At 43.2% G+C, this 12,215-nt stretch overlaps 1 protein-coding gene across 4 annotated transcripts in view; it reads left to right on the top strand.

Annotated features, from left to right (window-relative positions):
• Nucleotides 1–10,427, top strand: part of foxj3 (forkhead box J3) — a 76,602-nt gene extending 66,175 nt beyond the window's left edge. For all 4 annotated transcript variants that reach the window (XM_042405489.1, XM_042405488.1, XM_042405487.1 and 1 more), the window contains 7 exons: nt 2,650–2,778; nt 4,644–4,818; nt 6,754–7,269; nt 7,883–7,984; nt 8,592–8,783; nt 10,026–10,118; nt 10,225–10,427. In XM_042405489.1, coding sequence (XP_042261423.1) covers nt 2,650–2,778; nt 4,644–4,818; nt 6,754–7,269; nt 7,883–7,984; nt 8,592–8,783; nt 10,026–10,118; nt 10,225–10,337 — 1,320 coding nt within the window. In that variant the 3' untranslated portion in view covers nt 10,338–10,427. The remainder of the gene's footprint in view (nt 1–2,649; nt 2,779–4,643; nt 4,819–6,753; nt 7,270–7,882; nt 7,985–8,591; nt 8,784–10,025; nt 10,119–10,224) is intronic.
• The last annotated feature ends 1,788 nt before the right edge of the window (nt 10,428–12,215 follow it).

The following is a 12,215-nucleotide window of genomic DNA, read 5'->3' as shown; positions in this document are numbered from 1 at the left end:
AACAAGCACAACACTTTAAAACAGCACAAATGCGACTACTGAAGAGTCAGAAAGTTTTGATTTGCCTCTTTATGTTCACTTGATTGTGAGGGAAAAACTAACAGTGGTAAAGTGAATAGAAGACAAAGTGGAATTGCAACAGATCTGAGCTAACTCCTCGGAGAGAGCTTGTTTCTCACTGTCTTACACTGTAAACACACGACAGGCCACGCCTCTTTGGTGCAGTGTGCCAAGCCACAGGAATTCCCTCTCTCTGTTTTTCTCTCTCTCCCTTTCTATTCCAGTCTCTCCCTCCTTCCCGCCTTCTCAGATAGACCAATGAGAGACGCTGGAGGGATGACTACTGAACCAGCGAGAATCTCTTTTCTCTCTTCTTTCTACCGTCGGACATTCCTCACAAGATTGTCCTGCTCTCCCTCTCTCTTTTTTTGCGCCTTTCTCACATAGACTCAGACCCCCCCCCTCCCTCCCCCAAAGGTTGTGTTCTGAGGCGGCCCTCAACATTCGCGTGAATGTGATGAAACTCTGGCACTGAAGTGTGATGATGAAGGGAAAGAGAGGATTGTTGGAAGTCTGTTTGCTGATGAATAGTCTGGCCTTTTTTCCCCCCTCCTCTCTCTCTCTCTCTCTCTCTCTCTCTCTCTCTCTCTAATATCGCTTCCTTCTCTCTTCTTCTGTCTGTCTCTGTCGGCTCAATCCTGCATGCAGGGATTGTGCTGAACACTGGCTGGCATTGTTGGAGACACCTGGGCCAATCTTGCTTTGATTTCATAATCCATGTCTCATGCTCCAGATTAGGCCCCCATGTAAAAGACACCTCTGGCTTTTTACTTAATTCACTGCTAAGAATAGAACTGACTGGTTTGCCTGCTAACTAACACCGTACACAGTATTTACTGTGGAGCCACTCCTGCCTGTATGAGCATGCTTGCCTTAGTCTGTGTTTTTGTGTGTGTTTTTGTGTGTTATCCTACCTTTGTGCACATATGTAGCCACAGAAATGGGTGTATTTGTGTGCGTCATACGTTTGTGCATGATTCTAAGAATGTGGGTGAGATGAGACTGGGTGTTCGTCTGTGACGATGCGTGCTTGAGTGGGCGTCTTCGCTCAGGGGACTGTGGGGTCTGCGTAAACCACAGAGCAGTGAGGTTTTGAAATCATCACACTTTATGGGTGAGTGGAGTAAAAATAGATTGCGGTGAGAGACTTAAGGCTAAAAGCCTGTTTTATGACTTCATTACACATAACATTTATATTTCTGTGGCGCGCTATTTTTGATTAGCATTGTAGGGCTGATTTTGTAGACATGCTTAAGCCTTCAGTCTTTGCTGCTCATTGAATTCCCCTTCACGCTAATGAACACTGGAGCCAAGCCCACATTGAGTGGAGGAAGGCTAGAGTTGCCTAATGAGCTTCTCTTACGATCCTCCCCTCCCTCAGCCTCACTCCTCCTCCTCAAACAGTGTTGCGTGGATTTGCGCCCTCAGTTTCGTAAAATCACGTTATTTCTATCTCATTTTACCAGTGCGGCAGCCAAGCCCCATATTAAAAGCTTAATATGATTGGACGCTCTCACTTGGCATGTGGATTCAAACCAGGATGTTAGTCAGTCAGCCAGCCAGCCAGCCAATCAGTCAGAGCAGAGAAGGCAGTCAGGGCTGTCTGGGTTTCCTTGCCTCCTCGTGGCCTCTGTGGTCGCAAGCTGCGGCTCAACAGAAAGACAAGAGGCTTCAGTCCACTGCTGCTGCTGAGGCAGGGCGCTGGGCAGGGCCAGCCCAATCTGCCTGCCTGAAGGCTACTGCCACTGCTGTCTCATTGTGCTGAGCACAGAGCCCGCTCTGTTCCACTCACAGTGATGAGCAGAAGCCACCATGCTGCTCTCAGTCATGGACGAACACACACACACACACACACACACACACATCCTAGGATACCAGGCCCTCTTCCACTGCAACACCATCACTGCATTAATACCATTCCTTTCTCACAGTACAAAACTAAACACATTCCCTATTCTCTGTGGGTATCATTATATTCAATATCTGGATTGTTCTTCTTATTATTGTTTTAATTGTCTAACGGCGCACTTTATTTGGGAAGGGTGGGAGGGCTTAACCTTGTTAGACCGTAATTAAGATTGTCGTCCTGAAGTGCTTTGGCTAGTTTCGCTGCTATATTGAAAGGTCAGTGTCTCGGCAGCACTGAAATCCTTTGTTAGCTGTCCCAAACGGATTTGCGCTTGGTGAGCAGATGTGGCTGACATCGCCAGTAGTGTGACCTTTAGTGATGGGAATGTCTCAGCTGTCTGCAGACCCCTTTACACGTTCAACAAGAACCCCTCAGTGACTGTGGGTGGTGTTGAGCAGCACCCTGTGTCTCCCACACACACACTCTCAATAACGGGAAAAAGAAAATACTCTGCCATTATGACATGTCATTGCATGCAGCACACGCACATTTCCACAGTGAATTACATTGTTAACTATAGACCAACTTTACCTTCCGTACCCATTATCTCAGAGGAATGCTGACATGCTCCACCATTAGCAAGACTTGAGATGACAATGGTAACAGTAATTTGTGTGTGTGTGTGTGTGTGTGTATGTGTGTCTGAGAGAAAAAAGCTAATGTACATTTATGTGTTTCAGGTGGCGTTGTATAACACAGACCAGGAAGGGAGCGATAGTCCAAGAAGCAGCCTTAACAACAGCCTGTCTGATCAGAGTCTGGCCTCTGTCAATCTCAACAGCGTGGGCAGCGTGCACAGCTATACACCGGTAAGAGCAACGTCATTCACTCCACAATGATGGGGTACATTTTAGAGGTCTAGAGTTGAAATTCTGTACTAATAATCAGTAATCAGAGAACTTGATGCATCAGTTAATTTTCAAGAAAAGACGCTCTTATTTAAAAGGGGACCTGCAATGCATTTCATTTTGCCTGCACTTTACAGTTCATACTCTCCATCCTGTGTCAGCTGATAGTGAGTCTGCTTGGATCTACTCGGGTATTAGACATATAGACACACAGGGCTACCCGACCCATTTAGATTGGACCCTGGATCATGGTCTTGGTTACAAGGATCTGAGTCTATCAAGCTGCACTGTGCACTGGTTCAAACATAAAACAACAAAGGTTCTGCCGTAGCATCTTGGTTGCTTTTCTACAAATATAGCGTGGCTGAGTAGAGTGTAGGATGGTGGTAATTTCAATTTCTGTCAGTGTTGCAGCTCATGAACGTCTCTTAGTTGGATATTTTTAACAAGATATTTATATAAATGTTTTGTAAATTATGTTTTTTGAGCACTAAGCGCTAAGGCCAAAAGATAAATTCTCATTCTATACACATTTTTCAAGCGATGGGGGAGCCTCACTCACTAAATGAATGAAAATGAAACACCACCAGACTTAGAAAGTGTACTGTATCCCATATTTCATCTGATCAGAAAGCCCCTGGAGGTTCTGTTCAGAGAAACCAGCTGTAGACAGCAATAGACCGAGGTTCAGCACGGACATGCTCTAGAGTACAACATCAGGAAGGGGGTTAAGGGAAACAGAGAAAAATGTGCACGCTCCTGGAAGCCAGACAAAGAGAAGCGCTTCCTCTGATGTCCTCCCACCAGAGATGCCCCCTCTTTGGTGTGGTCCTCCCGCATCCTAGAGTGCTCCCTGCTTCAGGCGCTGGGCATCGATCGGCTCAGCCTGATGGATGTGCTCTCTCTCTCTCACAGCCAAAGCAGCAGCTCACAGTAAACACTCTGGCTTTATTATCACCTCTCACTCTTATCCAAGCCAGACTGTGCGCCATGCACTTCAGCAGCCTGCCCACATCTTGGAAGAGGAAGATGTTATGATCAAAAATTGGACGTGACTTCTCTTGTAAATGCTAGCCCAAAGTGGACACAGGTTAGGTCCTGCTTTGTGAAATAGCAGCAGTTTTGCATCGCTGCCCTTGTTGTGATGAATCTCGTAGGCAAACTCGTTGCCGGAGGGAACACAGCTTGCTGTCTCACACCCAGGAGCAGTGCATATGATAACATTGACTGCCCACACAAATAAATGGATAAAATGGCTGCTTATTTGTACAAGGTATTGCTATTGATTTTGTTTTAAATACATTTTGCTTTGCCACCTGAGTATTGGCTTTGTGTCCATTCGAGTTGCTCTCTTAATGTTGTGTGAGCCAAGGCGGTAAGCATTGACCTGGATTGTTGCAGTTTGTGTAATTGTGCTTTAAATGTTGTGTGACTGACACCCCTTCAGACAGAAACAAACATTGTTTACAGTGGTTCCTCAGAAGAATCAAACCACCCTCATATGTGTGTGTCTGCTGCGTGTATTCACACTTTGCATTAAATATTCTAGAGGTTTTCTGTTTTCTGTTTTTGCGGCTCCATGACCAGATGAGCATGGCGAGTATCTTTGAAAAGTATGTATATTATTGATGTGTATATCTGAACATTATAGTGCGCCTCTCTTGGCATCAGTTGTCCCTGTAGACAGTGTTGCAGATGTAGCAGAACTCTAGCCAGTGTTTTTATTTTCAGAAAATCTCACAAATTAAACATTAAACATCTTATCTTGCACTCCAATATTGCTCCATTTTGTAAATCTTTATCCTCTTCATCTCCTCTGTCCCTAGGTGACCAGTCACCCAGAACCCGTGTCCCAGTCTATGAGCCTCCAGCAGCCCCCCCAGTCCCAGTACAACATGCCAGACAGGGACAAGCAGCTCCTGTTCTCTGAATTTGAAGATCTCAGTGCCTCCTTCCGCAGCCTTTACAAGTCTGTTTTTGAGCAGTCCTTCAGCCAACAAGGTGAGTGGCCTCACCGGAGCATCAAGTGGAAACCTAATCGAGAGCCTAAGCTTCACTTATCAAGCTAGCATATTGGAACAGGATGATTCTCAAAACGATTTTCCTAATGTGGCTTTGCTCTTAACAGCTTGGCTATAGAGAGTCTTAAGCCACTAATTAGGCTTACTGAGAAGTGAACAGGTATTCAACAAGCAGACTAGTCTATAGAGCAAATCTATACTATGTATTTTCATGGTCCTCTGCCAGAGCCATGTGGAAAAGACCTCATTTCACATTCAATAGCTGAGTCTGAGAATTCATGTCATAAATATTTCATTAGAGAATATAAAGAGACATTACAGCATTTATTATATGGTTAATTCAGAATTGATACAGCATCCTTCTTGCTTTATATTTTTCAAATTACATGAAAGCTATCTGTGTCTTGTCATGTTTTGAAATGTTTTCTTGTGCAGGCTGCGTTTCATCAGAGTGGAAGAGGTTACAGGCAGCCCAAGTCCTCAGTAAATCTGTTGGATTGAGGTTCATTTGTCATAATGATGGGGAATTTGTCTGATATAATGCATAGTGGTGGATAGAGCACAGCTTTCCAAAAGCCTGTGAGTCCCAGTAGAACAAAATGCAGTTTTGCTTGTAATCTGATTGACTGATAAACAAAGAGCGCTTGACAAGCGGGTTATGAGCAAAGTAGACTGAGCTTTCTGTGTATAACCTACTTTCACAAATCAAATGCATTTCATGCTAATGTTTTCAAAGAGTTCCTCTCCTTTAATCTATCATCTATGTTTCATTAGTTGAAAGTTGTTACCTTTTTTATGCGCATAAAAGTGAAATCTCGTAGTCAGACAAGCTCTAGCAATTAAAAAGCGTAAATAATCGAGCTAGAGGATTTCACACTCTGCCGCTGTAGACAGTGAGCTAATTCACTGGCTTTGATAATAGGTAATGAGCTCGCATTATTATTCTGGTGCCGCGTTAATTGCTTTCTGTATTTCCCTGGTTGGACAATGGGCTTTCTGTGCCGATAAGAGATGCACCTTTGTCACCCCTGCAGTGAGTGTTACGTGCCGATTGTGGAGGTGCAGGGCTAGAGTCAGCTCTAAAAGCACTCCAGTGAAATAGGTTTACTGTGCCAAAGCTGTGAAGGACAGGGCCTCTTAAGACCACTCCCCGCCACTCAGATGATTGCAGTTTGGGTGTGCAGATGTTCATGCTCCAGTCATGTCTGTTAAAGAGCCGCGCAGCAGCACAGTGAATTTGTCAAAGACAATCCAGAGCCGTGTAGCTGGAGAGGAGACAGCAGCTTGGGCTCGTGAACCTCAGAGACACAATTGATGCTGAGTCATTCCCTGATACAACAAAATGGCAGCTGGTCTGTCTCAAGTGCAGAACTACTTAAACACAGGAGGCCCACATCCCATTATCGTAAGATGTTAAGATATATGTCCTTAAGTAGCCGTTTTTACTTGTGACGAACCTTGCACTCTTTGTATTTGTGCTGAAGTGTATTATGCTAATTTAGAGATGAAACAATTAGTCGTTTGTAAGCAGGTATAAAGAAAAATGTACAACTTCCAGCCTCCCAAATGTCACAATTTTCTGGTTTTCTAAACCCTCTATGATATTAAAATGAACATCTTTGGATTATGGATAGTTAGTCAGACAAAACGAGCAATTTGAGGATATCACCTTGGGCGCTGGGAAATTGTGATGCACTGTTTTTACTGTTTTCTGGCATTTTATAGCATAGATATATCTATGTTTTATAGATCCATTGATTAATGAGAAAAAATGATCAGCTGTTAATTAGTTGGGCTGCAACTAATGATTATTTTCATTATCCATGAATTTGTCAATTATGTTCAACTAATCAGTTAGCATATGCTATCATTTCAGTACTATTACAGCTTTTAGTTTTTGTCTTCTGTTTTCCAGGTCTGATGGGAATACCATCAGATTCCTCCCAGCAGACCCACACCTCCTGCTCCTATCAGCACTCCCCCAGTGGCACCATTAGCACTCAGAACAGCCTGTCAAACAACCAACCCAACAGCCACCCCAACAGCCACTCCGCCAACAGTGGCCAGGTGCCCCTGTCCCATCCTGCCCAAGCCCACCCTGGCCACGGCTCACCCCACGCACAGCACCTCCCGCAGCACGGTGGCCCCCACAACCAACACAACCAACACAGCCAACACGCCCAGCACAGCCAACACAGTCAGCACCAACAGCACCCACAGCACTCCCAGCACCCGCAGCACGCTGCGCACTCCCAGCACGGGCAGCACCCATCGCAGCACCCATCCCACGGCCAGCACCCACAGCAACACACGCCACACCCCTCCCAACACACGCAGCACAGCCAGCAGCACCCTTCTCAACACGGACAGCAGCATCAGAGCCTCTCCCTCCAGCCCCATCCTACCCAGCAACAGATGGCCTGCAACACAGGTACGACCCTCTGTCCGTCATTGTCTCCCTTTGAACCAGCGTCGTCATATTGTTTTCTCTTCATCCTGTTCATCACACAAACACGTGAGCGAGAGCTAAGACGAACACTTAACACTTTTACAGCTGAATCCGGTTCCTTATCAGCCCTCATTTTTAGTCATAAAGCATTGAGAAATTGTTTCAGGTGCTAAACAGTAAATCATCATCTGATTTATTATCTGTGATGTTGTGAGAACAAAGCAATGCTGCATCCAGTGACTTAAGCTGCGAGAACAGCAGCCTTTACAGTCAACTGGCTCCTCCTAGTGGCCACCGTACAGTACTGAAATGCTTAAAAGCCTGAAAAACTGTTTCATTCGGTGTTACCTTTCATTCATTTGGCACTACAAGAACGCCGCACAGCTATAAAAATGTGATACAGTGAAAATACATCATCTGGCCTTATTGCCTAACCTTCAGTAAATTACAGTTTCTGCAGCGATTACTCTGCAGTTGTCTGTAAATCAAGTAATTAGTAGTAAATTTGTATTTTTCTGTTGAAACCAAAAGTACCTGTATTTTTCACGTCTCCTATCTTGTAATGTTACAGATAGTATGCTGTGTGTTTTTGCAGGTATACTGTCTGACTGGTACCCAAATCTGGATGCACTGAAAGAAAGCTGTCGTATTGCTAGCAGCTATAACTGGGCTGATGTCGACCTTTCACCTTTCCAAGGTGCGGTTTGGACACTATAAGTAGATGTGATTGCATTTACAGATACTACAAAAACAATAACTATTATTTTTTATTTGATTTATTTGTCAGAGATGAAGACTTTTCAAGATTAGACTGTTAGATGTACCTCCTGTGTACTCAAACATGATCAGAAGAAATAAACGTTTAAAGCTAGTAGCTGATAGAACTGTACTGCCCCAGCTTTTGATTGAGTGCTGAAGTGTTGACACTGTGGAGTTGATTACGAGTTTAATTAAACTGAGCTCTTCAATTAAATAACACTGCCTTCAAGTTTAATTACCAAAACACCGAGCTCAGCAGGTCAGTTTATCCAATTACAGTCTAGGATTGCAAGGTAGGATGTTTTTTTAAATATCACCCACTGAAGGTTACAGACATAATGAATATATATTGCAAGGAAAGTTTTGTGTCATGTTTTTTAATTGGTTTCTCATTTACTAAATTTATATTCTTTGGACAGTTGGTTTGTGCAGTTTCATACATTTCATTGTCACAAAGGCACTTAAGTGTAGGCAAACGCTGTCATGAGCTCTGATAGTAACTCTGGTTGTTCTGTCTATATAAATGTGTCTTTTATATTCCTCAGGATTGAGAGAAAGTATGAGACAAGCAGAGTTGAACAACTGGTCCCTGGAGCCCACCCAGATAGCGGACCTCTGCTCGTCCATCAACCAGTTTTTTGCCCGCACCGGTGTAATCCAGCCACAAGGGGCAGTGCAGTCTCCTGTTTGTCATAGCTCCATGCACCCCAACAAACCCAACCAGCACCTTGGCACAGGTTAGACACCCGCTCCTCAACCCTACGACCTTCAGATTCAGATTACACTTTGAGCACCGTAGAGTTTGTGCAGTTGTTGAGGCTGGTTTTGGTTTTGTGACATTTATATCATCATATAAAGAACGCAGCTGTGTCTTTACCTCTTATGGGAGGTATTGTATCTTGAAAAATTTAAGCATTTAGACTTTGGCCCTGTTGCTTTATTATCTGTTGGTCTGCTGACTTTATTTAATGGATTTGGTGTCGATCATGACATTACCGATCCACTTCAAATATGGTTTCTTTGTCAATGTCTTGTTTTTACTAACAGTTACTTCCATTCATTCATACTTTTCATTCCTCAACCGGTCAAGGCAGATGGCCGCCCACATAGAGCCTGGTGTTACTCAAGGTTTCTTCCCGTTAAAGGGGAGTTTTTCCTTCCAACCGTCGCCAAGAACTTGTTCATGGGGGAAATGTTGGGTCTCTGTAAATTCAAGAGTACATACTAGACCTGCTCTTTGTGCCCTGAGATAACTTCTGTTGTGATTTGGCGCTATACAAATAAAACTGACTTGACTTCATTCAGACATGGGCTGCCTTTTTTAGTGCCACATCCCTGGTGTCATGTTACCTTATATAAAGATTATTCCAGTGAGTTCCACATTGTGAGGTATTCAGATTTTAAAGGTAGGAAAAAGAGCACTGGTATTGGATGGGTACTTTCTCTCCTGATTGGCATTATCAGGAGAGAAAAAGTCTGATCGGTGTATCCCTATTTATTAATTCATACTGAACTCTGAATCTTATAGGTCTTTAAAAAAACCAACACACAAGCCCATTTTCTAATGTCTTTATCTCATTGACAGTAGTTGTTTCTTATAGAGCAAACACTCTGGAGTCTTGTTGCACACATCCTCAACGTGTCCGTGCTAAAATGCACCATGAACAAAATTTAATCCGCTTTTTACAAGGTTAAGTACCCACAAACTCTAAAATGTTTGTTATAAAAATTGATGACTGTGTGGGGGAAAGTCATGGATAATTTGACAATAAGTGTAGAAAAGTTTTATGTTTTTGGCATTCAGCTGATTAGAGTATCTGTGTAAATGGAAACAATCATGACATTTTTATCTGTGCGTATAAGTTTTAATTTGACAAAGCAATTAGTTTTTAAGGCTTCCCCCTAAAAATAATTGTGTTCAGATGTTTACTTGAGGTTTTAAATGTTTGGGGGTTTTTCTGTCATGATTCTCTTTTCAGGAAATCTCTACATGGACTCCAGACAGAGCATGTCCATGATGGGTCCCCCGGGATATCCCCACATGCCCCCCATGAGCAACGCACCCACTATAGGTGAGATAAAGTTATAGGAGGGAAAATGATTACTTACAGCCATTCTGTCTCCTTACACATGTCCCATGGATCTGACTCTGCTTCCTCTCCTCTGTACTTTATCCAGGACACCATGCACAGATGAACCAGCAGCACATGATACCTACCAGAAACTTCCAGATGCATCGTATGCCAGCCGACGACATCCAGGATGATTTTGATTGGGACTCCATTGTCTAGCCCCCTAGACGTCCTTTTGCAAAGAAAAGGGAGCGAGGAGAGGAGGTGGAAGCCAGAGGAAGCCAGGCTGAGCTGAAAGGCCACAGGAGGAGGAGGAGGAGGAGGAGGAGGAGGAGGAGGAGGAGGAGGAGAAGGAGGAGGAGGAGGCCACTGTGGGTGGGATTGCAGAAGAACATTTGACAAGCTTTGGAGAAAGACAGACTTCAGAGTCCTGACGTTTTTACAAAAGCAAAACATAACTAGAAAATGTTACTTTGAAGACAATCATATTTAGTCGGACATGTTAAAGTGATTGCTTACGTACTTGTCTAGAGACAAGTAGAACACATTCACGTCTAAACCACATGCTCCTCAGCCAGCCCTCTCCCCATCCCTAGCCAGCAGCCTTCCAAAGTCCGAACCCCTCTCCCCCTCCGCCCCCCCGCTCCGTAACTGTTATGTGATTTGAGCGACGTGTTCAGCTTGTAATTCTTCTCGTGTTGACATTGGCCTCAGCTGCCTCGTGGATGAGTTAATCTCTCTTTTAACATTTTTTTTTTTGTTTGTTTGTTTGTTTTTTATTTTTGTTTTTAAGAAACACAGGCCGTCTCTGTGAGTAATGTGATGGTGCTCGATGGTCACTTTTGGGAGAAAGTGGGCCCCACTGTGGCTGAGTTGGTGGTAAAGTTAGGTTTACAATAATAGAGGTTTTGAACAGGGTGTTAAATGTTTAAGCAGGATTGATATTAAAGAAACCATGAGAGAGAGAGAGAGTGAGAGAGAGAGAGCGCGAGAGAGAGAGAGAGAGAGAGACGTCACAGAAAACATCACAGCCAACCAATGTGATCAGGCAACAGACTTGTTATGGGAGTACAGCAACTTTTTTTTCCGCAGTTCTCTTTCTCAAGCACTTCAAGATGAGTGAATATGATGAGTGTGAGTTGAGTCGAAGGTGATAGCAGGGAAGTCAGATATTTTTTTGTCTTTTTAAACTAAATCAACCCAAAGTAACCTGAGGGTCATGTTCTCTGTGTGCATCATGTTGGCTAATATTTCCTCCACCAATCAGAAGCTTTTGAAGACTTGAAAAGTTCACATTTTCAAGCATGTTTTAACGGGAAAGTTAATTATTCTCAGATTAGCAGCCTATTGATTATTGAAGGAATGGTTCAATATTAGGAAATGTACTGAATTTGCCTTCTTTTCAAGAGTGATATGAGAAGATTGATACCACTGTCATCATGCATGAGTATGAAGGTGATTAGCCTAGCTTAGCATAAAGACTGGAAGCAGGGGGAAATAGCTAACCTGTTCAAAAATCGTCTACCAGCACTACTAAAGCTCACTAATTAACACTTAATACAAACAAACAAATTAAAAAGCTAACTATTTATTGGCGAAAAAAACAAAAATTGTTGCTTTTACATTTCTTTTTGTGGAGGGATGAAATAAATGAGATACTTGTTAATTAGTGAAGTGCTTAAAGATGTACTTTTGAACTTCAGACTGAGCCGGGCTAACTGTTTCCCTACTGCTTCTGATCTTTATACTAAGCTAGTCACCTCCCGGCTACATAGTCAAAGGGGAACTCGGAAGTCTGTTTACATGTCTTGAGGAGTAGCATCTTCTAGAATAACACCCCAAATCGCGGTTGAGTTGCATTTTGGGTAATGTAGGTGTCCAGTTTTGACAAGAAGAATGTACTTTTTAAACATGTAGTGGTATCAATCTTCTAATCTAACTCTTTAAAAAAGAAAGTGTATAAGCATGTTTCCCAAAGTGTTGAACTATTCCCATAAACAAGCCATCATCATCATCATCATCACTCAAAAACAATGAAATAGTTTTCAAACCAGTCTTGTTTATATGTACTATTAAGGTTAATTGGGTTTGATTGTA

The sequence above is a fragment of the Thunnus maccoyii genome, chromosome 3 (genome assembly GCF_910596095.1).
Source record: "Thunnus maccoyii chromosome 3, fThuMac1.1, whole genome shotgun sequence".
Lineage (NCBI taxonomy): Eukaryota > Metazoa > Chordata > Actinopteri > Scombriformes > Scombridae > Thunnus > Thunnus maccoyii.
The sequence above is the reverse complement of the archived record's forward strand: the minus strand, read 5'-3'. Positions and strand labels throughout refer to the sequence as shown.